The 19,789-nt window shown below is 49.3% G+C and overlaps 8 protein-coding genes across 9 annotated transcripts; 5 read left to right on the top strand and 3 right to left on the bottom strand.

Moving 5' to 3' along the window:
• The first annotated feature begins 167 nt into the window (after positions 1–167).
• Positions 168–2,120, top strand: FVEG_03938 (hypothetical protein). Of its 2 annotated transcripts, XM_018891610.1 has the most exons (5): positions 170–444; positions 554–735; positions 789–827; positions 878–975; positions 1,023–2,118. In XM_018891610.1, exons 2-5 carry the CDS (start codon positions 627–629, stop codon positions 1,920–1,922), a joined length of 1,146 nt encoding a protein of 381 aa, XP_018748154.1. In that variant the 5' UTR covers positions 170–444; positions 554–626; the 3' UTR covers positions 1,923–2,118. The 2 variants fall into 2 exon arrangements, with proteins under 2 accessions (XP_018748153.1, XP_018748154.1); XM_018891609.1 differs by having other exon boundaries at positions 168–735; positions 1,023–2,120.
• On the bottom strand, positions 1,982–3,166 carry FVEG_03939 (hypothetical protein). Its single transcript, XM_018891611.1, has 2 exons — positions 3,047–3,166; positions 1,982–2,988 (listed from the first exon to the last, which is right to left on the bottom strand). Exons 1-2 carry the CDS (start codon positions 3,100–3,102, stop codon positions 2,073–2,075), a joined length of 972 nt encoding a protein of 323 aa, XP_018748155.1. The 5' UTR covers positions 3,103–3,166; the 3' UTR covers positions 1,982–2,072.
• A 148-nt stretch (positions 3,167–3,314) lies between these two features.
• On the top strand, positions 3,315–5,823 carry FVEG_15367 (hypothetical protein). Its single transcript, XM_018904493.1, has 6 exons — positions 3,315–3,910; positions 3,976–4,125; positions 4,179–4,570; positions 4,621–4,714; positions 4,764–5,392; positions 5,442–5,823. The coding sequence occupies exons 1-6, from the start codon at positions 3,757–3,759 to the stop codon at positions 5,595–5,597; spliced, it is 1,575 nt and encodes a 524-aa protein (XP_018748156.1). The 5' UTR covers positions 3,315–3,756; the 3' UTR covers positions 5,598–5,823.
• Positions 5,668–8,823, bottom strand: FVEG_03942 (hypothetical protein). The gene is made up of 3 exons (XM_018891612.1): positions 8,046–8,823; positions 6,369–7,979; positions 5,668–6,311 (listed from the first exon to the last, which is right to left on the bottom strand). The coding sequence occupies exons 1-3, from the start codon at positions 8,296–8,298 to the stop codon at positions 6,013–6,015; spliced, it is 2,163 nt and encodes a 720-aa protein (XP_018748157.1). The 5' UTR covers positions 8,299–8,823; the 3' UTR covers positions 5,668–6,012.
• A 1,175-nt stretch (positions 8,824–9,998) lies between these two features.
• FVEG_03943 (hypothetical protein) lies at positions 9,999–11,542 on the top strand. The gene is made up of 5 exons (XM_018891613.1): positions 9,999–10,100; positions 10,201–10,273; positions 10,324–10,333; positions 10,389–11,347; positions 11,407–11,542. Exons 1-5 carry the CDS (start codon positions 10,029–10,031, stop codon positions 11,529–11,531), a joined length of 1,239 nt encoding a protein of 412 aa, XP_018748158.1. The 5' UTR covers positions 9,999–10,028; the 3' UTR covers positions 11,532–11,542.
• Positions 11,543–11,840: 298 nt separating this feature from the next.
• FVEG_03945 (hypothetical protein) lies at positions 11,841–15,541 on the bottom strand. The gene has a single exon (XM_018891615.1). It carries the CDS (start codon positions 15,430–15,432, stop codon positions 13,774–13,776), a length of 1,659 nt encoding a protein of 552 aa, XP_018748159.1. The 5' UTR covers positions 15,433–15,541; the 3' UTR covers positions 11,841–13,773.
• FVEG_03944 (hypothetical protein) lies at positions 12,140–13,551 on the top strand (the record flags this gene model as incomplete). Its single annotated transcript, XM_018891614.1, has 4 exons — positions 12,140–12,207; positions 12,255–12,370; positions 12,431–13,092; positions 13,147–13,551. 4 exons carry the CDS (start codon positions 12,140–12,142, stop codon positions 13,549–13,551), a joined length of 1,251 nt encoding a protein of 416 aa, XP_018748160.1.
• A 105-nt stretch (positions 15,542–15,646) lies between the features above and the next one.
• Positions 15,647–17,470, top strand: FVEG_03946 (hypothetical protein). The gene is made up of 2 exons (XM_018891616.1): positions 15,647–15,904; positions 15,956–17,470. Exons 1-2 carry the CDS (start codon positions 15,725–15,727, stop codon positions 17,297–17,299), a joined length of 1,524 nt encoding a protein of 507 aa, XP_018748161.1. The 5' UTR covers positions 15,647–15,724; the 3' UTR covers positions 17,300–17,470.
• The last annotated feature ends 2,319 nt before the right edge of the window (positions 17,471–19,789 follow it).

Here is a 19,789-nt window from a genome sequence, read left to right as displayed (position 1 = left end):
GATTATGTGATTTATATCCCTCCCTTAACTTAAAGCCAAGTCTTTGAAGAATCTGTTCTTAGTTGCGCCACAATCCATTGTTAGTATCAGTGGCTGAATCTCAGGACTGTGGCTGTTAGGTACCGTGACGCGGTTCAAGTTGTCCAGTGGATGAGACATAGTAGACAAACAAGAGTTGAACATCGAACGCTCCCTTTTGTCTTTGCTCCCGTTTTTGGATACAAGACACGTTATAACCGTTGTTATTGTGGAATTTCCTGTTCATTCATAGATTTATAACACAAACTTGTCTCTCATAAAGCCTCTACGCAGCCTAAACCAAGCCTCCGTCACGCAAGTACAGGCAGGCTCACTCATCAGTGGTGGATCTATAAGCGGCATCAAATAAACCTACATAATAAGCACATAAGGTTTCGGAGCCTTCGAGATGCTATTCATCTCATGGTAACATTCCCTGATAAACTTCATCAGCCAATCATTATTGCTCGAAACTTGTTTCTCGACATCATCATCAACTATCACGTTCACCTCAGCTTTGACTTACCCCTCTTAGCTCTCGCACCGGAAACACTAGATCCGTACTGTAGGCCTAGACTGAACTTGTACATATCAACAACTCATTCACGATGAATGTACGGCCACCGATCGAGGCTTCGAGCACTGAGGCTGTACTTTCAGTGTCCTTCAATAACGATGCAAGCTGCTTTTCTGTAGGCTTGGGTTCAGGTATCTGCAGTAAGTCAACTTCTACAGTACTATGTGCTTCCCTTCACTAACACTCGGCTCAGTCTTCCACACAAAATCATGTCTTCTCAAGGCTTCGAGAGGTATGTCCATCATATAAAGTTTATACACGCACATGCTTACAGCTTCATAGATTTCAATGCTGGCATCGGCCTCGTTCAAATGATGGGAACAACCAACTACCTTGCTCTTGTTGGTGGCGGAAGGTCACCCAAGTTTGCCATGAACAAGGTAAGCTATCATGGTCAGCTGTCGAGCTCTTCGCTTACCGGAAATAGGCTATAATATGGGACGATATGAAGGGTAAAGTTGCCTTGGAAATCACAGCATTGACGGCAATTCGTGGCGTCCAACTGGGTAGGGAGCGCATCGCTGTTGTCCTACAGAATAGCGTGCGCGTCTACTCGTTCGCCAAACCTCCGGATTTACTGCATGTCTACGAAACTGCAGACAATCTCCTCGGTCTCTGCTGTCTTTCTGAGAAGAAGCTTGCCTTCCCCGGCCGAACTGCTGGACAGATACAACTCATCGAGTTGGCGACCGGGAATGTCAGCATCATCCCGGCCCACTCTTCGGCCCTCAAGGCCATCGCATTAAGCCCAGATGGCGAACTTCTAGCCAGCGCCAGCGAAACTGGTACACTCATCCGTGTTTACGCTACAAGCAACTGTGCAAAACTTGCTGAACTTAGACGTGGTATCGATCCTGCGACTATCTTTTCTCTTGCCTTCTCACCTTGTGGCACGATGCTTGCCTGTACCTCTGACAAGTCCACCCTTCACATCTTCGACGTACCGCATCCACGAAAGCCAGGAATGAGCCGAAGTCAACAGCTCGGCGCTTCTGGATCAGACCCAGGTGACGGGACTGGGAAGTGGGGTATCCTTAGCAAGATTCCACTGATGCCTCGAGTCTTTTCTGATGTTTACTCTTTCAGCTCAGCACCTTTTGAGGCTGGTGATGAAGCTGCTATAGGGGGCATTTCTTTCTCGGAGAGCACAGTTCTAGGAACATCACGGCCACCAAAGGGCGTCATTGGCTGGATCGGAGATGACAGTCTTGTTGTTATAGGTGCTGGGCATGATGCACGATGGGAGAAGTTCATTATTGTTGATGGTGAGGATGGAAAGCGACACTGCGTAAGGGAAGGCTGGAAGCGTTATTTGGGCAACACATGAGCCAAGTGAGGCCACGCTACAAGGCAAGCTAATGATCACAAGGGATACGATTCTTAATGCTGGGCAAACTTGGGATGGGCGTTTGAGGGGTTCAGGATAAGTAGCGCTACTTTGGACCGAGTGAAATATTGTTTTACAGTATAATGTGCTTTAATCGTCGTGCCTTCGTGGCGACCGACTTCTGCTCCTTCTCCTTGATGTTTTCTCCTCCTGGTCTTCTTCCCTGCGTCGTTTGTGTCGTGACTCGTCATGGGCGTCGTCCCTATGCCTTCTGTGCTCTCGACCGCGGTCTCTCCTCCGATCTCGGTCGCGATGTCGGTCTTCATCGTCGTCTTTTCTCTCCCTTCGCCTATCTCTGTCCCTATCGCGTCTCCTTTCTCGGTCTTGGTCGTCATCTCTGTGTCGTCGGGAATCCTTATCACGATGTCGGTCCTCTTTGCCTTTGGGAGTCTCATCTCGTCTTGATCTACGGTCGCGATCTTCTTCGCTTCCATCCCTCCTCGATCTATGTGACCGATGATGTCTGTGTTTGTGTTTTCGATCCTTCTTTTCTGTTTTGCGCCGCGCCTCTTCAACTTCCTTCTTCTTCTCTTCGATTAAGAAGCCCTTCATGGGATCGTCGTCATCATGATCCTGCATCAGAAGCGCGAGTTCTCGCTCTTCTGGTAGCATCGGCCGCTTCACTTCCTCCTCGCTACTCTCATCTTCTGATAGCGCTTGTCCCTCTCGCCTGAGCATGTCCTCCCAGCCGACCTTGAACTCTTCGGGGTCTTCATCATCCCGCGCTTTGTATCGCGCATGGTCGACACTGATCAGGCGACCACCAATATCTGCTCCGCCAAGGTTGTCAACTGCTAAGTCGGTACTTCTCTGGTCCTCATACTTGAGCCAACCAAAGCCCTTCGACTTGCCAGTCTCCTTGTCACGAGCCAGCTTTAAGAATACGGGCTCCCCAAATTGTGAGAAAATCGCTATTACATCGCCTTCGGATAATTCGTAAGGAAGACCGCCAAAGTAGACATAGGCAGTGTCTCGATAGTCTGTATGCCAGGAAGCTTCTGGAGTACTGAGCATATCTGTTAGCAGGGGTTCTGGAAATGCTGGAAAGGAAGTCAACTACTTACATTCCATTTTCTATCTCTTTCTTATTCAGCGCCTGGATTGCGCGTATTTTATTCATGGTGTGTTTTGCGCTGCTTCTTGCGCAGCCTTGTGAGTGTCGCAAAATTTATGGCAAAGAGTAATGAAGTCGCATTTATTATCAGAATATGAGACGTACGTCCACTGAAGCTTTAGGGAGTCCGTGCGCTAGAGCTGCAAGAGCTGCAGCGCGTACTGTAGCTCTTTTTGGCGGGACAATTTCCGGACCGAACGCTAAAATGACGGGGTGTTATCCAAGTGCCAATCCATGTATACTTAGTCTACCCATTGGAATTGGTACGTGGTGACCCTGGCCACGTTCATCTTTGATGAAAGACAGCGGTCGACAATATCTACGTACCACGAACTGCCCAGGAAGTTGAAGCGACTTTTTCGAACCGATTATCGACGATTGGGATACTCACGATCGAGCCGAGAGCTTGCATCATATTCCCTGCTGTCTTTGTTGTACGCAGAGCGAAGATGCCCCTACGGCAATCTTAAATCTCCTTTAGCATCATCGAATCAACACCAAAACGCGTACTGTCCCTCTTCTTAGACGTCGATCAGAGGCAGACTTGCCGACAACCTCTGCCCTATTTCGCCACAGGAGATACACTCATGACCTAACGCACTGCGATCTTTTACGACAGTTTTGTTGACCAGCGAGCTCGGTGAGCCAACAACCGGGATCATGGCGGCCAACACCAACAGAGTATCGATCTATACAACGGGCTCAGGAGACTCCGAAGGCCGCGATGGCGAACAGAAGAAGGATCTTTGGACATCTATGCTAGAGTCTGTCGCCAGTGGCAAACGACTACCGGAAAAGAACCTCATTGTGCTAGGTATGTCGTAACTAGACAGCTCTGTTGAAAAGCTAGGTAGCTGATCATGAGCCTCTGAAACTCAGGTGGCACTCCTGAGAACCAAAGAGAGTTCCTCGAATCGCTCTCCAGCTCCGAACCAAAACGTAATGCGGACCGGCTTAAGATACCGCCGATTGCGAACAACTTTGCGCTGGGCTATACATACTACGATGTTCTCGACACCGACCAAGACGGTTCGTGCATCAACGCCCAGATGAGCCTCAGAACGATGTACTAATAAATTTAGACACTCTTGCACGAGTTTCGCTCTATTTCCTCTCCCAACCTTCACCTGAATTTGCATCTCTCGTTGCGCCCCTACTTACCCCTGAAACGATCCCCAATACTGCTCTTATCATTCTTCTCGACTGGTCACAGCCGCATCTATGGCTACGACAAATATGGACATGGGTTCAGGTTATACAAGAAGTTCTCAAAAAGGTCGACACAGAACAACATGCCATCATGGAAGAAGTCATGTCGACTTGGAAAGAAAGGGGTCGAGGAGGCGCAACAACTAACTTAGATGGAACACCCTCAGCTACGGCTACCGGCGGCGATGGAGATAGTGCACTGCCTCTGGGACCAGGAGAATGGGAGGAGCCTCTGGGTCTGCCACTTTGCGTAGTGTGCCAGAATGTAAGGAATATCTCTTGTGGTCTTCGATAACTATACTAACACATATGCAGGCCCAAAAAATGGAGTTTCTCGAAAAGAGTCAGGGTTGGAAAGAGCCAGACTTTGATACAGTATTACAATATCTGCGAACAATTTTGCTGAGACGTACGTTAGCCTTCTTTTAAGCCTCTGGTCTAATGCTAACAACTTCCAGATGGTGCCTCTCTCATTTACACTTCACAAAATGCACCTTCTCAGCTACCCTCTCTCATTCACTCAACCCTTGGAATTACCTCTCTTCTCAAGCGTCACCCACTGAAGAACAACGTTATCGACCGCGACAAGATTGTCGTTCCAACGAACTGGGATTCGTGGAGCAAGATTCGAGTTCTTGGCGGTTCTTTTGACCCGGAGCCTGTTTCGAACACATGGTCTCAAGATCTCGGCATTGATCTCTACTCTATGCCCTTCGATGATGCAGACAAGATAAGCGACAAAGAAGCAGAAATCAGGAAACTAAACAGTGCCATTGCGCGATACGAGGGATGGTGCCGCGATCCTAACAGTGGTGGTCTCGCAGTTGTTGAGAATGCCATGCACGGCGAGAGGTGGATCACGGTGGAGAGTGACGACACCCAAGAATTCCTTGAGAAGCAGCTCAAGATTCTCGAGGTATTCAAGGCAAAGTTGCCAGAGAAGGGCAGCGACAATGCCATCGTTCGTAGTACTCGTCACATCGACTACACTGGCGATGAGACGACTATCAGCGAGCACATTGGACCTGTACAATTCAATATGGGCGGTATCCAAGTCGATGCCGATGATATGTTGCAGCGTCTCAAGGTAAGACATGACTATTTCACTACTCCGGACAAGTTGCTGACATGAACAGGATCGTAATGCATTTAGTTCTTCCCCAAGCAACGAAGAGGAGGAGGCTGATACACCTGCTGCGAACATGGCCAAGGACTTTGATAACGAGCAACTGCAAAGCTTCTTTACAGGTTTGATGAACCGCAAGGGCACTGGAGATACATCTAGATCTTGAGAAAGGAGTAACAAATGCCCCACCCAAAGAATTATGGACGATCCCCTTTTCTTTTCAAGATATTGTATTTGTCGACCCTTAGTGCTCAGTGAGCGTCATGGACCAATATTTGGAGAAGGGGCTGGTGACCAATGTAGATTAGATACCCCTGAAATGATAAATTTGATAATATCTTACGCGTATTGACGGACTGTAGCATAAACCTTACAGTCTATATTTCTAACTGTTTTCAATTTCGCTCATCGACTAGTTCCTAAAATGCTGTGCGCTGTTCAGAACTCCTCTTTTCCTCATATCGCCTGTCCCTTGAACGCCTTGGGATGACTGTGCCGACTCCAACAACTCGTGCCCTATATTTCCTAAGTATTTAGATGCTTTTATGAGCCGCCATCCTGGGCTGTTTATATTCAACATTTCATTTCGACGTCTCTCCGCCCAATCTCGCTACCAGAACACCTTGGAGTAAACCAGGGAAGAGCCAAGGATGTTGCACCACTTCGACTTCAAACGCATTTATCGTCTGACGAGCTTTGGCTGCCAAATCGTCATTCGAACGCAGATTCGCAAGGCGGAATAGGTTAACTACGCTGACGGCGTTGGTTGATGGTAATGACGTATCCATACCATCCTTGAGGCGGAGGATTGTATAAGGGCTATTGGTTTGCGTGCTGAAAAAGGCACCATCGGCGTCATAGAACAACGAGGTTTGGGTTTCTGTGGTGGCATGGTCAGCGGAGTGTGTTTATGGGGAGGGGAATTGCGACGACTCACGCTGTAAAACATCAGCAAATTCCAGATAATCTTGATTTCCGGTCAATTCGAGAAGATCCAGGAGACCTTGGATCAGATAGGCATAATCATCTGCAAAGGCAGTGTTTCCACGACCTCCAGACCATATCCTGTATAGAATTCTCTCATTGCCATCCCAAAGCCTTTCTCTAATGCATGCAGCTGCCTGCTCAGCGATAGCCCTACACTTGGAGCTTTGTTCTGGCCTCAGTGTCTTCAGCGCCGATGCTGCCTTGGAAAGAGCTGATATCACAAGGCCATTCCAGCCTACAACAATTTTGTCATCGAGATCAGGGCGAACACGTTCCAGTTCCCTTCTCTTTCTTAAAGCTCGTCTTCCTTGTTCGATATACTCTTTGATCTTTTCCACCGGCGTGCTGAATTGGGTGCTTAGTTGCTCGATGGTGCTTTTAACCCTGAGAATGTTCTGGTCAATAAAGTCGTCGTTGGGGTCGTTTTTCTCCTCGACATTTCCATCTTGATTGACATTCCAATAGGCCGCTAGAATAGGACTCATGTGGCTGTCAATCTCATCGAGAACTGAATCAAACTCTCGCCGCGTCCAGACATAATAGGCGCCCTCGCGCTTCTCCTTGTCACCTTGCCTATAAGAGGAGTCGGCGGCTTCACTTGAAGCGAAACCACCCTCAGGCAGAACAATCGGAGACGTAGTAAGATACTCAGCAAGCTCAAGAACAACGTCCAGAAACTCATCTTTTTCGCCTCCACCGCTGGCCTTCCACGCGTCAATATATAGAGAGAGCAATTGCGCATTGTCAGTCACAAGCTTCTCGAAGTTAGGGATGCTCCAATCCGCTGTAACGGAGCAGCGCGAAAACCCAGTGCCTCCAATATGGTCATGCAGCGCCCCATCACGAATGTGACGCATTGTGTCCAAAGCGATTTCGGTAGCATGTTTGCACTCGGCCTCTCCAACAACATCCTGAACAGCGTCTGGTGACTTCAGGAGCCCCAGCAAAAATGCCAGCTTCGGTGGCGTCAGGAACTTCGGTGCCAAGCCAAATCCACCAAAAACAGGATCAAAAGTGCCGGCGATATGAGTATAAGCCTCTTCCAGCTGATCCAAATCCAGTTCTTCTGAAACGACAGTGCTCTTTTCCTTAGCAGCACTTGCATGGCTCGGAGCTGGTGCTCCCCATCCAGCCGGACCTAAAGCTGAGGGTGCCGAAATACTCCTTGTTCCCAAGGTACCCTCAGCCGCAAATTCCTTGAGTTGGCCAACAACCTCGGTTGCCTCCTTTCGGCATCGGGCTTCCTGATCGATCCAAATATCACGAACTTTCTTAAAGATAGTCAGAGAGTCGAGTACTTCTTCGGTGCTGTCGTCACTAAGATGCCTTCGTCCTGCGGGTCCAAACCAGTAGGTACCACCAAAAACTGGCTCCAAGTTGGGTGTAAGGAACACATTTAAGGGCCATCCGCCAACGTTGCTGACAGCTTGGACATAATTCATGTAGATGGCGTCTAAGTCGGGGCGCTCCTCTCGATCGACGATAACTGGGATGAAAGATTCATTCAATACAGAGGCAGACTCGGGGTTGGAGAAGGTCTCAATCGACATGAGCCGACAAACTCGTAGCCATTAGCAACACAGCGCAAGATATAATTCGCTCCGAGACCAATCATGACGCAACTTACAGTGGCATGCCTTGTAGCCGATATGCAGGAAGATAAGCTTGTTCTCCTTGCGCGAACGCTCGACTGCCTCGTCGTCTAAGAGCTGCCATGAAACCAAGCTTTCAGCCTGGCCCCGGATGTATGGGCTCTGGCTAGCAGCCGCGCGGTTTCGCATAGGCGCGAGGGGCTTTGGTAAGCTCGAGCTTGACTCATCACCACTGACGGGCGTGGAGCGCATAGCTCTAGCAGACGCAGTGAGTTCTGAAGCTACCATGTTGCTGCTGCCTTGACCTGGTTTGAGAGGTGTATAGCTAGCTGATTGGGACGCTGTTGCTGCTGCTGTCGTCAAGCTGCGGGAAAAGTAACTCGGAACCAAGCACGCCTTTGGTGGGGAGGGTTGGAGCTGTTTATAGCCAAGGGCTGTGTGGTTATTTTACCTCCACGATAGCGATAACGTATGGATATGATGATGTAAGAGCTGTGTAACTTGAGGTCTTGTCGAAGCTACCTTATAGCTTGATGCTGTAGCGATGGTGAGATGAAAGATGTAAGCGAAAGAAAGGCAAGTGAGTAAGTCTTCCGGAAAGATGGCTTCATAGACGTGGTTAAGCACCCGCTAGCGAAAGATTAGATTGAACGGTGGAGGCTTCCGACTTTTGGATGGATTCCCATAGAAGCCAAGTACCTGCTGAGGCAGAGGCAGTTCGGCTCGGCGGGGTCGATGGCAGCAGTCGCGGGGCATCCAATACCAGACGTTTAGCGCCCTTTCCGCCTTGGGTAAGGTCGAGGGGGTTGGTCGTGACGACATGCTCTTGATGTTGGCTTTCATGAGTCAAGCATCGATAATGCCATCTTCTCTGAGTCGTGTAGGGTGTTTCGACCTGAAAATCAGGTGCCGTTTGCGTGTAATTAGACTGCCGTCGTCTATTATCCATATACAGTTACAGGGTAACAATGAGTGTAACGTTGGCAAGCTAAACACGGCACTCTACTCCGTAGTCAACGCGAACTCAGACCTTTCACATCAAAGCACGGATAAGGGTACGGATATTGAGGACTCATATAAGCTCTTGTCATTCAACAAGCTTGCTGTAAAACCAGGAGTCTATTTTTCCTTATCTCTGGTTTCAGATAGATGCCTCTCAGGTAGATATCTAGGTGGCCGTCCAGTTGTCGTCGTCAGATGTTAGCCCAGATTGAGCTTGGTGGCTCCAACTACCCTAAAGCAAACTGGATCTCCGCTCTTATCTTTCTTGCCAACGAATTCTAGATCCCATCAGCCATTGGGGCAAGTATAAATGATAAGTTATAAAAGCCTGATGGCAAGACTGCTGGTGCTTCTAGTGTTTCGACGCATACAATAGCCTTTCCGGCTCGGTGCTGCTTGTGTTACCCCAAACGCAGGTACACATCTAGGGAATGAAGAAGATGATGTTATGATGCTACGAAGGTCATAATTAGAAAGACACATAAAAAGAATACCCAATACATTACACTTAGAAGCGAAATCAGTCAAGCGATACTAGACTGCCTGTCGACAGAAGCAAAGTGTGAAAACGATATGGGTACGACGGATGAAGAAGCAGATCCGAGTTGGTGTAGTACCGGTATACTAGTCGATCGGATGAACGTGGTGAGTAAAGGATAAAATACCATGAATATGAAATGGAACATGAATAGTTGAGCCACATGAGCAGAATATCCATCAAGAGAATTATTGCACGAAAAAACGTCAAGTCATGTGGAATACTGCTTTTACTGCAGTGTATAACTGACTTTACACCCAAACTTGAGTTTCAAGTGGATTCGTGATTCAAATCTATGGACCTTACTCGGCTGTTTCACACTCTCCATTGAACCACGCTAAAACGGCAGCTAACTTATCGATAAGATGATCGTGGAATCCCTGCAGCAGCTCTCAATGAACTTTAGAGCTTCGGCTTGTTGCCTACTTCTTTCAACCTTCTTCATCTACTCATCCTCTCGAATAGCCAGCGAGGCATCATGGCTGAGCCAACATATACTATTTTCGTCCGGGTCCCTATGCCCCGTGGTGACTTCGTCGATCCGCCACCGGTACGAAGCTCTTGATCCAGCCAGTCAATCATATGCCATCATGCCCATGCCCTTGCGCGCATCGGAGCAATCATGGCAGAGCTAACCAGAAGCATGGCAGGTAAACTGGGACTCCGTCAAAGATGAAGCATTGTGGAAGATCCTCTCCGGAGCTGCAAAGAAGCAGATAGACTGTAAGTATTCACCACATTCGTGTATACTCATTGATGCTGACTTAGACAAGGGGACGAAGTGTAGGTGTCGATCTTATCACAATTATCATACAGCCAATACTCATCTGAGGTGCAGCGCCGATCGCTTCGAAGTTCCCGTCGATTTTCTCCTTCAACAAGTAGCATACCTTACCGAACGACATGCTTCCCAGGTCCGCGCTCAAGTTCGAAAAGCTACCGCCGCCGTCCGTGGCTCAGTGCAATCGCCCGTTCCAGGCGCCGACTCCGCCGGACCCGGTCATCAGCGAACACATTCAGCCTTATCCATCCGAAAAGACTCACCCATGCCGCGCGCCGAGGCAGGGAGTGGTACTGGCACTCCTCTCAATGCATCAATACGACCGGTTGTGTCGCGGAATCCGTCGACGAATACTACAGTCCTGAGAGACATGACCGGAGGCTCAGCTTCTCCTCGACCTGGAACAGGGTTTGCTTCGCGGACCGGCGAGCGACGTCGTCTTTCATCCTTACCAATATCATCAGTCCCCCAAAGATCACCCGATCGAGAAGCTCAACCTGAGCCAGGGCCAGATGAACGAAGCCCGTCACCTGGCCCAGCCGAAGACAGTTCACCAACATCGTCAGAGGACGAGTCTAGCCCCGCTCAATCTCGCATCATTCGTCGACCTCCCCGGTTTCAGCAGCCTGATGGAGGACAATACGAGGATGACGACGATGACGAATCAGAGCCTGCGTTTCAACCATATACATCTCCCGCCAACAAGACTTCGGCACAGGACCTCGGCTCAACGCTAAGGGGAGATGGGCGCAGCTCTGGCAAAAGGCGTCACAGGCCTTACGGAAAGTCTGCCATTCATCAATCTCACACATCAGACTCGTCAGCCAGCTCTGCGGCCATGGTACAAAACCCGGATAAGTCAGATAAAACCACGGAGCAGCGAACACCCGGACCCCTCTCACCACGCCGAACTGCAGAACTGGCGGGACGTAGCCCGGGCAATCAAAGCAAGGGTTACTCCCGCGAGGGTAGCGACGGAACGCCTAGCATGGGTAGTAGTTATAGTGATCTTGACGGTAAGTTGCCTTGTTATCCTCAGCCTGCTTGGTGTAGTTTGCTCACCACACAGTCTTAGACGCCTCAGTTACACAGTCTGCATTAGAGGAGGCATTGGCCAGTCATATGAACAGAGGCGCAGGAAGCCGCTTCAGCATCAGCCAGGCTTTTCGTAGCCGTTACAACCCTGGCCCCAGTCAATGATTGGATTGGGGGTTTGATTTCGAATTTGTATTGCTTGAAAATGCGCTTTTGGCATGGCGTTTGGGCATGGCAAATGCATTAATCAGGGCCTTTGGGGGCACCTGTTTTGAATGTTTTGGATACGGTCGTACAGATATCCCACCTCAATCTTTGCTATGATAGAAACGCGGTTGAACATGGAGTATGGCTAGTGCCGTAGGAGATTTTTGAGTCTTGCAAAAGCTTCCAAGTCAGTGGTACAACAGGGAATTTCTATATGCCCGGGCTGGCAATGGGAGAATTGCTGCTATCAAATGAGGCAGACACAGTGTCGAATAAACACAAAGAAGATGCGAGAATGGAGAAATTTCTATTTTGATCTCCTGTTTGTTCAAACACTTTGAAATTGCTTCATGCAGGATGTCACAGTTCTAGAGCAGTATCTCCGTCGGCTGCGTGCAGCTGCCATAACCCCCCCTCGCACTTCTCTGAGTATTTAATCACAAGCACTTATTAAATGCAACTTCCCTCCTCCCAAACCCTTTCAATCTACCGAAGATATTGGAAAAGCCCCAGCTTGACACTCATAGAACCTCGCTCCTTTTAGAAGAACATTCCAACCTGATACCATGTTTTTCAGAAGTTGGTCGGGCCTCCCCAAGGATGCCTCCTTTCCGAGAGATCTCGCTGGCCTTGGGTTCGCTATCCATGACTACTTCAAGATGCATCGCTGACATCGAGTAGCTATTTTGTGAATGATGACGATGAGGTCCGATCTATCGAGGACCCGGAGTGCTACTACAAGTACTTCAGCAGCAAGAACTCTCGCGTCAATGAACGCCAGCGCTTCCACTTCAACAGTAGGTGCCTGGACTTGGTGGCCCCGGGTTAAGGCAGCTTGACTAATAGAAGTACTATAGTGGCTCTGGAAGATATTGTCCATGATCGCCTTGAAAAAGAAGGCCTCAAGAAATACCACCTTTTGCCCGAGAACAATCGACAATCCCCCGTCTTCCTCACCCCCAACATTGCCAAAACTACCCGCATCGTCGTCGTCCTTGGCGAACCAACTAAAGACCTGGGATGGATTGCTGGCCGCGTCGCCAATGGGCCTGGTGGCCTTGTGAAAGGAACCATGATCTCTGTTGTTCAGGCACTTGCTAAGCAGGCTGCCAGCCCCAACGACCCGGAACCTCCTTGCGTTGTCCTGGCCAACATGGGCCAGCGGTTCTGGTGGCCTGAAGAACAGCGAGCTCTCACCGTAGAAGCATCAGTCGATGTTCCACTCCCCAGTTTGGTGCACGCTGGGCGTCGTTTCATCAAGGAACTCAATGAGATTCCTGGAAGCGAGACACCTTTGGCGCACATGACGACTGTGCTCAACAAGGTTCTTGAAGTCAACAAGAATGCCAAGGTCGACATCATTGCTATTGGGCAAAGCTGCGAGGTTGTCTTGCAGTTCTTTGAGAACGAGAAGAACTGGGCGCGATGGGGTGAGCGACTAGGCGGCATGCTCTTCATGGGTAGTGTTTTCCCAACAGATTTGCTTGTCAATGCTGAATTCAAAGAGTTCCTAGCAAAGGTACAACCCACACCCAATAATAGCTATCGTTCCGCAAATCACTGACTGTCATAGCGCACTCGTGGCTATCTCATTTCAGAGGAGCCTCTCGACACTCCCCTAGCCATGCCCGGAGGAAACCCATCACTCCTGATCGAGCCCCTTGGCTGCCCCAGCTTCTCTAGCGGAGAAGACCAGTTCATCGAAACTATCCTCATCAAGGCTCTCGAACCAGCGCTTGCTTACCTGCAGGAAGTGGCTCTTACCCCTAACTTTGTCAACCCCGACATGGCTGTTGCAGAGCGTCCTCCAACCGACATCACGGACGAGAAATGGAGTGAAATGCCAGAGGAGGCCAAGCCAGAGGTCATCAGCGTTGATCCCGAGAAGATGAAGGAAGAAATCAAGCAGATGAGACGCTGGAAAAAGTTTACGGAGACTGGCCTGGCACCCGATGATGATTCTGATGACGAGGACTGAAATCATGCGGAGTTGAATGAAGAATGGACCTCGTCGGAACGCGCATGTACGGGGAGAGCGCGGATGAACACCAGGAAGGGAGTTTATAATGAAAAGGGGATATCTTGTTCATTAGAAGTAGACTAGAACCAATGTCAAGTCTGGAGCAGTGGTCAGAAAGATGTGGCAAAATCCTTTGGCTCATGGTATACCCATGTTATACAAGTTTTGTTTTACATTATTTTACGCTTTGAACAGTGAGGCTATATTGGGCCCAGCTGGTGTCAGGTCCTCAATCAGTTCTCTTGTCCTCCTCACACGCTCCCTGACCACAGCTTCCTCAGCGGTCCAGCGGTCTTCAGCACTTGGAGGGGTGGCGCTCCAGAAGGAGAATACGCCCGACTGTGTAGAAGGGTTTGCTTGCCGGAGTTCTTCTTCCTTGGCAAGCTTCTTGACCATTTTACCCCAGTTGGCAAGGCCTGCGCTTAAGCACTCGCGGCATGTAGCTTTCGCGGCCTTATCAGCAGTTAGAAGATCCATGTTCCGTAACTGCTCCTCTGCAACGTCGACGCTATCACGCGTCCACGAAAGGCCGTCGTCCTCAGATGATGTGGAGAAGAGGATCTCGCCGATCCAAAGACTGAGGGAAGCTTCCTGACAACGTTCGTGAGGGCTGCGCCAGGGAGGCTGGGTACCATCAGGTGGTGGAGGTGGATAATCGGCCTGGGAGAAAGTTTTGACGACTTTGTCGAAGACGGAGGGAGCCTTCGGCCTTAATTGAGTAGTGGACGGAGGGGCGTTGGGTAAGTAGCGGCGAGCCTTGAGAAGGGAGAGGTATATAGGAAGAGCAGTGTCGACCTTTCCGCTACGTGCTTTGAAGTTGGCCATAGCAGTGACGGCATCGAGGACATTTTGCGAGGGCAAGACGGCCTTCTCGTTGAGCACGAATGTCTTAGGGTTGTAAGGGGGTTGCGACATGTCAGCTCCTTGTGTAGCTTCTGCGAGAGCCAGGTGGTAGAGTGCCTCAGCGCCTTCGGTTTGCTTCTTGAATTCCAGATAACTAGCGTATTCGAGTGTTGCCTCGAGCTTCTGTCGGGAAGTAAAGCCTTTGGTGCCCAGGATCTTCATGTAGAAGTTATCGGCGCTGGGGTAAGCAATTTCACAGTCCTCTTCACGAGGTGCATGAGGTTGGCCTGGAGGAATTGGCGTAGGCCTAGGGTTGGAGGGTCCAATAACAAATTCAGGTGGTGAGATGATGTTGCGAGAAAGGTCGCGGACCCATCCATCGACATGCTCCGCGCCTTTTGCAGCCAGCATGATAGCCTCGAAATAACCTCTTCGCCATTCCTCGCTCTTGCCGGAGATATCACAGGGGTTGAACTCCCCAGGGATCTCCGCTTCAGGATCGACTCTATCCGTAAGTTTCGTCACACCCTGGCCGTCAACCTTTGCATCCTCCAACCTCAACACCAATCCTCGAGCCAGTTCGAACGACCAAGGCCAATTGGTCTCGCCATTCTTCGGTGCCTTGCTGTTATTTGAGTCCCTTAAGAATTTCCTTGTCATCCAGCCCCATTCATGTGGTGTCGGATATTCCTGCTCCAACCTCTCCTCATTGACAAAGAATAGAATCACGCCGAAACAGCCTAAGAGACCCCAAAATGAAGCAGTGTATCGTACCGCCAGCTTAGCTTCGTGCTTCAGCCATTGTTTTCTCTCGGTGGTAAAGGTTCTAACGCCGTTGGTGGTTACTGGAATCACAAGGAAAGGGAGGTTCGGCCTTGAGTTGGTGGTGAGTTGGGTGCAATGTGTAAATGTTCGAAGACATGGTAATCGGGTACGAAGTGTTGGTGTTCTTGGTGTTGAAACCTGAATATGGCGGCCAACAAGCCGGTGACGCATGGCGCCTGCGTATTTATGGATCGCGTATTTCGCCTGTTCGATATGAGCGTCGCTAACTTGCTAAAGTTTACAAATTGTCATCAAAATGATGGTATCTCGAGTCTTTGGATGATGAGGAAATGGTGGATGGTGATTGGAAAATTGGTCCAATTGAAGAAGCTCCAAATTGCTGACTAAGACTCATTCTCTGCCAAGATCTTGAAAATCTCATGGAGCACATCGTGAAGACCAAAATGTACTTGTTGGTGTGAGAGCAGTCGACGTTTTTTTTTATCACGTTATCGTGTTTAAAATGTCTTCCTTCTTATCCTCGGACACGTTCTCGAACCCGAGATTTCAGCTTTTTGCGGCTGCTGTCTTTTCAGCAGCGACTACGGCTTCTTTGTTACTCGGCTATCAAGCTCTGGAGCGCGAAGAGAGGGTACATGCACTCAAGAGCTCAATCCCTGCTGATGACCCTAACATTCAACCTGTACTGACCTCGAATTTCATTTCTTAAACCGTATTTACTGACTGATTACAGTTAAACAACTTTGGTGGCTCATCAGCGCCACCAGTTGACAAGGAGGATGCAAGGAACCAAGCTCTAGCCCGTCGGGCACAAGCTGGTGACTTCGATGAAGAGCTAATTCTTGAACAACTGGCGAGAAACAGAGTCTTCTTGACAGATGAAGGCCTCGATAAGCTACGGAACTCGTTCGTCATTGTGGTTGGTTGTGGAGGAGTTGGCTCTCACTGCACAGCAGCCCTTGCTCGCTCTGGTGTTTCGAAAATCAGGCTGATAGATTTCGATCAAGTGACTTTGAGCTCCTTGAACAGACATGCGGTCGCTACCCTGGCTGATGTTGGTATTCCCAAGGTTCAATGCTTGGAACGACGCTTGATTGCCATTGCACCATGGGTTAAATTCGATCTGCGCCAGGAGCAGTTTAATGAGGGTGTTGCAGAGCGCTTGCTTCGACCCTGGAGCGAAGATGGACGTGCCCCTGACTTTGTTATTGATGCCATCGACAACATCGAGACCAAGGTCTCACTTCTCGAATATTGCTACAAGAACAACCTGACAGTCATCAGTGCCATGGGTGCAGGATGCAAAAGCGACCCTACAAGAATCATCGTGGGAGATATTGGGGCCAGCAAGGATGACGGGCTCTCAAGGGCGACACGAAGGAAGCTGAAGCTGAAAGGTATCACAAGCGGCATCCCCGTTGTCTACTCTACGGAGACATCGGGCGCTGGTAAAGCTGAGCTTCTCCCGTTACCTGAAGAGGAATTCCAGAAAGGCTCTGTTGGCGATCTCGCTGCCATGCCCAACTTTCGCGTTCGAATTCTTCCCGTTCTCGGCACAATGCCAGCTATCTTTGGTCTCACAGTGGCAAACCATGTCATTCTGAGCATTACAGGCTACCCCCTAGACTATGTACCTGCCAAGGGCCGCGAAAAGATGTACGAGGGCATGCTGGCAACATTGCAGAGCTATGAGGAGAAGTTGGCACGATTAGGCAATGAGGGCGATCAAATAGGCCTCAAGGTCCCCATCACTGTCGGTGACGTTGCTTTCCTATCTGAGGAGCTCTATCAGGGCCGAAGTGCCATTACTGGTATTCCCACGAAGCTGGTCCTGATCCGGTGGCAGAAGCCCAGCGGCTCCAGTATCACGACCCTGGGTGAGGGCAAGAGCATCCAGAAGTGTTCTACAGTGAAGCTTCACGATCTCGTGTTAATGACCAAGGATGAAGCCACAAGACACGAGAAGGAGATCTTCAAGAGTGGGAAATCTCTTGAAGATGTATACGATGCCGAGACAATTGCGCGGGTTGAGAAGAAGAGAGAGACGGCTGAGAAGTACGAGGCGTTTCGTTCATGAAAAGGGGGGCTGGCTGTGAGGTGTATATCTGGTAGACCTGGATAGAAGACGACTAGAGGTGTACGACCACATTGAATGATTCCTGCTGGGCGGCCAGGGGATTCAGTACTGTATGTTTTACGAATTGTAGACGAAGAATTCACGACTTCCTTTGCCCTGAGCTCCCCGACAAACTTCTCATGCACAATATCCAACAATATGCTGAACACCCAAGATACAAACCCTTCTCGAGTAAAATGACTGATGGGTGTGTACGATAAGTCCCTTTGTTCGTGTATGAACAGAACCCAAGTCTACGGTGCGTACATTTATTTACCAATTTCTTCTTCATCAGGCTCAATATCGACGAGCCAGGCACTCATTCAACCTGGGTGGTCAGGCATACACGAAAGCTCAAGTCGAAATGGTAGAATACTGTCTCTCGCACTCAAAGGGCTTCCATCGAAACTCGAAGACGGCTACTGTCACTGCCGGTCCAAGATTGCTGTGATGGACAACGTGTGGTCGATCACATTGTGTCATTGCCCTGCCTTGGGAGGGTCAACAAGATAAGCCAGAGCACATCCATCCTTGATGATGATCCAATTACCTGACACCAAGTCAAACATATTGCGTGTCTCAAAGAGCCTTTGACGTCGACATGGCTAGTATCGGGCATCCAAGTCTTGGACGTGTCATACCTGCGTGATGCTATCTCAACAGTGTTTTTCTGGCTGAATGCATATTTAGCAGTCCTTCGAGCATCATTGATCATTCGGGCTGATCTTGTAATTTCGGCGTATGAGTGGCATCGGGCCTCATGTTCCTAGCCATGTCAGCCTTGGCTAGCTTCACTGCACATGTTGCAGGATCATGACCATGGCGTAGGATTCAATGGCGCGGTAGTAGTTTCATGCGAACGAACGCAGCGCAGCGCAACGCAACATCGATGTGTAACTCAAACGTCGCACATTGATATAGTCGGCTCAGGCTCACGTACCATTATCACACAGTCGCTTAGTAGCAATTGGCATTGTGCGCTGTGACTCTGACGTTTTGCAGCCATTGGACCTCAGGCCGAAGTTGCCTTAAAGTTAATACGCCTGCCAACGCCCGCTCATATGGCAACCTCATCACCCTCGCAGCATTTACACTTTCACATTGATTGATGACTGCAGGCCCAACGTTGACGTGGATCCAAAATGCAAACTGAACACGACCAACACTTCATCGTTGGCCCAACTCAAGGTACCAACAGCAATGGGTCTCCTCACTGTGCTGTTTACTCATTCCTCAAAGTCATTTTTTTTTAAGTCTCCATCCATGATAGGCGTAAAGGCCCCCCACGATGTATTTGCCTTGAAGGCTTACCAACCTGGTTCGATTCCCGGCAGGCAAAAATGTAGGCAGGCTCTCTGCATAATTGTCTCAAGATACAACAATTTTCAAGCGTTGGGCTGCTTTAGGGTCTGCTATGCAGGGATCGAGAAAGCTCTAGAGTCTCAGAAGTTGTAATATTGAGGTTGTTTGTCGCAGACCGCTCAGTTAGCCATTTATGAGCGTGTAAGCGGCTTCATGTGGACCAATGGTAACGACATGGTGAGCAAACTAATGTCTGTTGCCGTTGAAGCGGTTCCATATTATCCAATTGTCTCGTGACTGAGGGATTCTTTACACAGGGCGGTGGAACTGCAGCTATCAAAAGCAAATACCACGTAAACTCAACCACTCGCCTAGTGTTAGGCGAAAGAGAAATGTGAATGCTCACAAAGAAAACAAGGCATATCGCATATTTGTCGACGTCGATTAAACGCCCGTTTCAGATGCAGGCTCAGAAAGCAGCCCAAGTAGTCGCCTTACAGAGATGGTGTTTGAAAGTGCTATTAGAAGTGATTAATAGAAGGCAAGGAACCGACGGGACGGGAACTGAAGGCCGTGTCGGTGTAAGAAAAGTGCACGAAAAGGTATCTAAATCGGGAAGTGAATAGAGACACACAAAGACAAACATATATTGGGTTGCGAGATGAAAACGTAGGATCTCACGAGTTTACCCTCACGGGGCGAGACTGGGGAAGCAGTGCACAAAGAAACGTTACACACTTCCCGTATCTCGGGAGCAATTAAGTGAATCAGGCATATCCTGGAGGAGAGAAGAGAGAAGCGGGAATCTTGGCGCCTTATGAGGGAGCGTGAATCATAATGTTAGCCATCCGCTGGTAGTACAATGGATGGGACTGTGTAGGGTGAAGCTCAATGGATGTCGCCGAGAGGCTGAGGATATATGGGACTGCGGCATGCAGTTGTGATACAAGCTATCACTTGCAGTTGAGGCCCCATATGCAGTTCCCCAGTGCTTTCGGATCCTTTATGTGCTGGTGTTTACATGGTTCATTTGTGTAATTGTGTAACCTCGGGAAGAAGCACAGAGTATCTCAACCAAAGCTATCGTCACAAGATAGCGGACAGCATTGGTGGTCACATAAACATGTCGTGCAAGACTGAATTTTTTCT

Source organism: Fusarium verticillioides, chromosome 2 (genome assembly GCF_000149555.1).
Source record: "Fusarium verticillioides 7600 chromosome 2, whole genome shotgun sequence".
NCBI lineage: Eukaryota > Fungi > Ascomycota > Sordariomycetes > Hypocreales > Nectriaceae > Fusarium > Fusarium verticillioides.
This window is presented reverse-complemented; position numbering and strand designations above follow the sequence as displayed.

Excerpts from the sequence above, each read along its gene's own strand:
- FVEG_03945 (XM_018891615.1), bottom strand. The coding sequence starts at position 15,432 with ATGCGTCACCGGCTTGTTGGCCGCCATATTCAGGTTTCAACACCAAGA.
- FVEG_03946 (XM_018891616.1), top strand. The coding sequence starts at position 15,725 with ATGTCTTCCTTCTTATCCTCGGACACGTTCTCGAACCCGAGATTTCAG. Across the intron at positions 15,905-15,955 it reads ATGACCCTAACATTCAACCT|TTAAACAACTTTGGTGGCTC; the intron begins GTACTGACCTCG and ends GACTGATTACAG.
- FVEG_03939 (XM_018891611.1), bottom strand. The coding sequence starts at position 3,102 with ATGAATAAAATACGCGCAATCCAGGCGCTGAATAAGAAAGAGATAGAA. Across the intron at positions 2,989-3,046 it reads AAAGAGATAGAAAATGGAAT|TACTCCAGAAGCTTCCTGGC; the intron begins GTAAGTAGTTGA and ends AGATATGCTCAG.
- FVEG_15367 (XM_018904493.1), top strand. The coding sequence starts at position 3,757 with ATGGCGGCCAACACCAACAGAGTATCGATCTATACAACGGGCTCAGGA. Across the intron at positions 4,571-4,620 it reads TTTGCGTAGTGTGCCAGAAT|GCCCAAAAAATGGAGTTTCT; the intron begins GTAAGGAATATC and ends ACACATATGCAG. Across the intron at positions 5,393-5,441 it reads ATATGTTGCAGCGTCTCAAG|GATCGTAATGCATTTAGTTC; the intron begins GTAAGACATGAC and ends TGACATGAACAG.
- FVEG_03943 (XM_018891613.1), top strand. The coding sequence starts at position 10,029 with ATGGCTGAGCCAACATATACTATTTTCGTCCGGGTCCCTATGCCCCGT. Across the intron at positions 10,101-10,200 it reads ACTTCGTCGATCCGCCACCG|GTAAACTGGGACTCCGTCAA; the intron begins GTACGAAGCTCT and ends GAAGCATGGCAG. Across the intron at positions 11,348-11,406 it reads TAGTTATAGTGATCTTGACG|ACGCCTCAGTTACACAGTCT; the intron begins GTAAGTTGCCTT and ends ACACAGTCTTAG.
- FVEG_03942 (XM_018891612.1), bottom strand. The coding sequence starts at position 8,298 with ATGGTAGCTTCAGAACTCACTGCGTCTGCTAGAGCTATGCGCTCCACG. Across the intron at positions 7,980-8,045 it reads CGGCTACAAGGCATGCCACT|TTTGTCGGCTCATGTCGATT; the intron begins GTAAGTTGCGTC and ends AATGGCTACGAG. Across the intron at positions 6,312-6,368 it reads ATTTGCTGATGTTTTACAGC|AAACCCAAACCTCGTTGTTC; the intron begins GTGAGTCGTCGC and ends ATGCCACCACAG.
- FVEG_03938 (XM_018891609.1), top strand. The coding sequence starts at position 627 with ATGAATGTACGGCCACCGATCGAGGCTTCGAGCACTGAGGCTGTACTT. Across the intron at positions 736-788 it reads CTTGGGTTCAGGTATCTGCA|TCTTCCACACAAAATCATGT; the intron begins GTAAGTCAACTT and ends CACTCGGCTCAG. Across the intron at positions 976-1,022 it reads CCAAGTTTGCCATGAACAAG|GCTATAATATGGGACGATAT; the intron begins GTAAGCTATCAT and ends TACCGGAAATAG.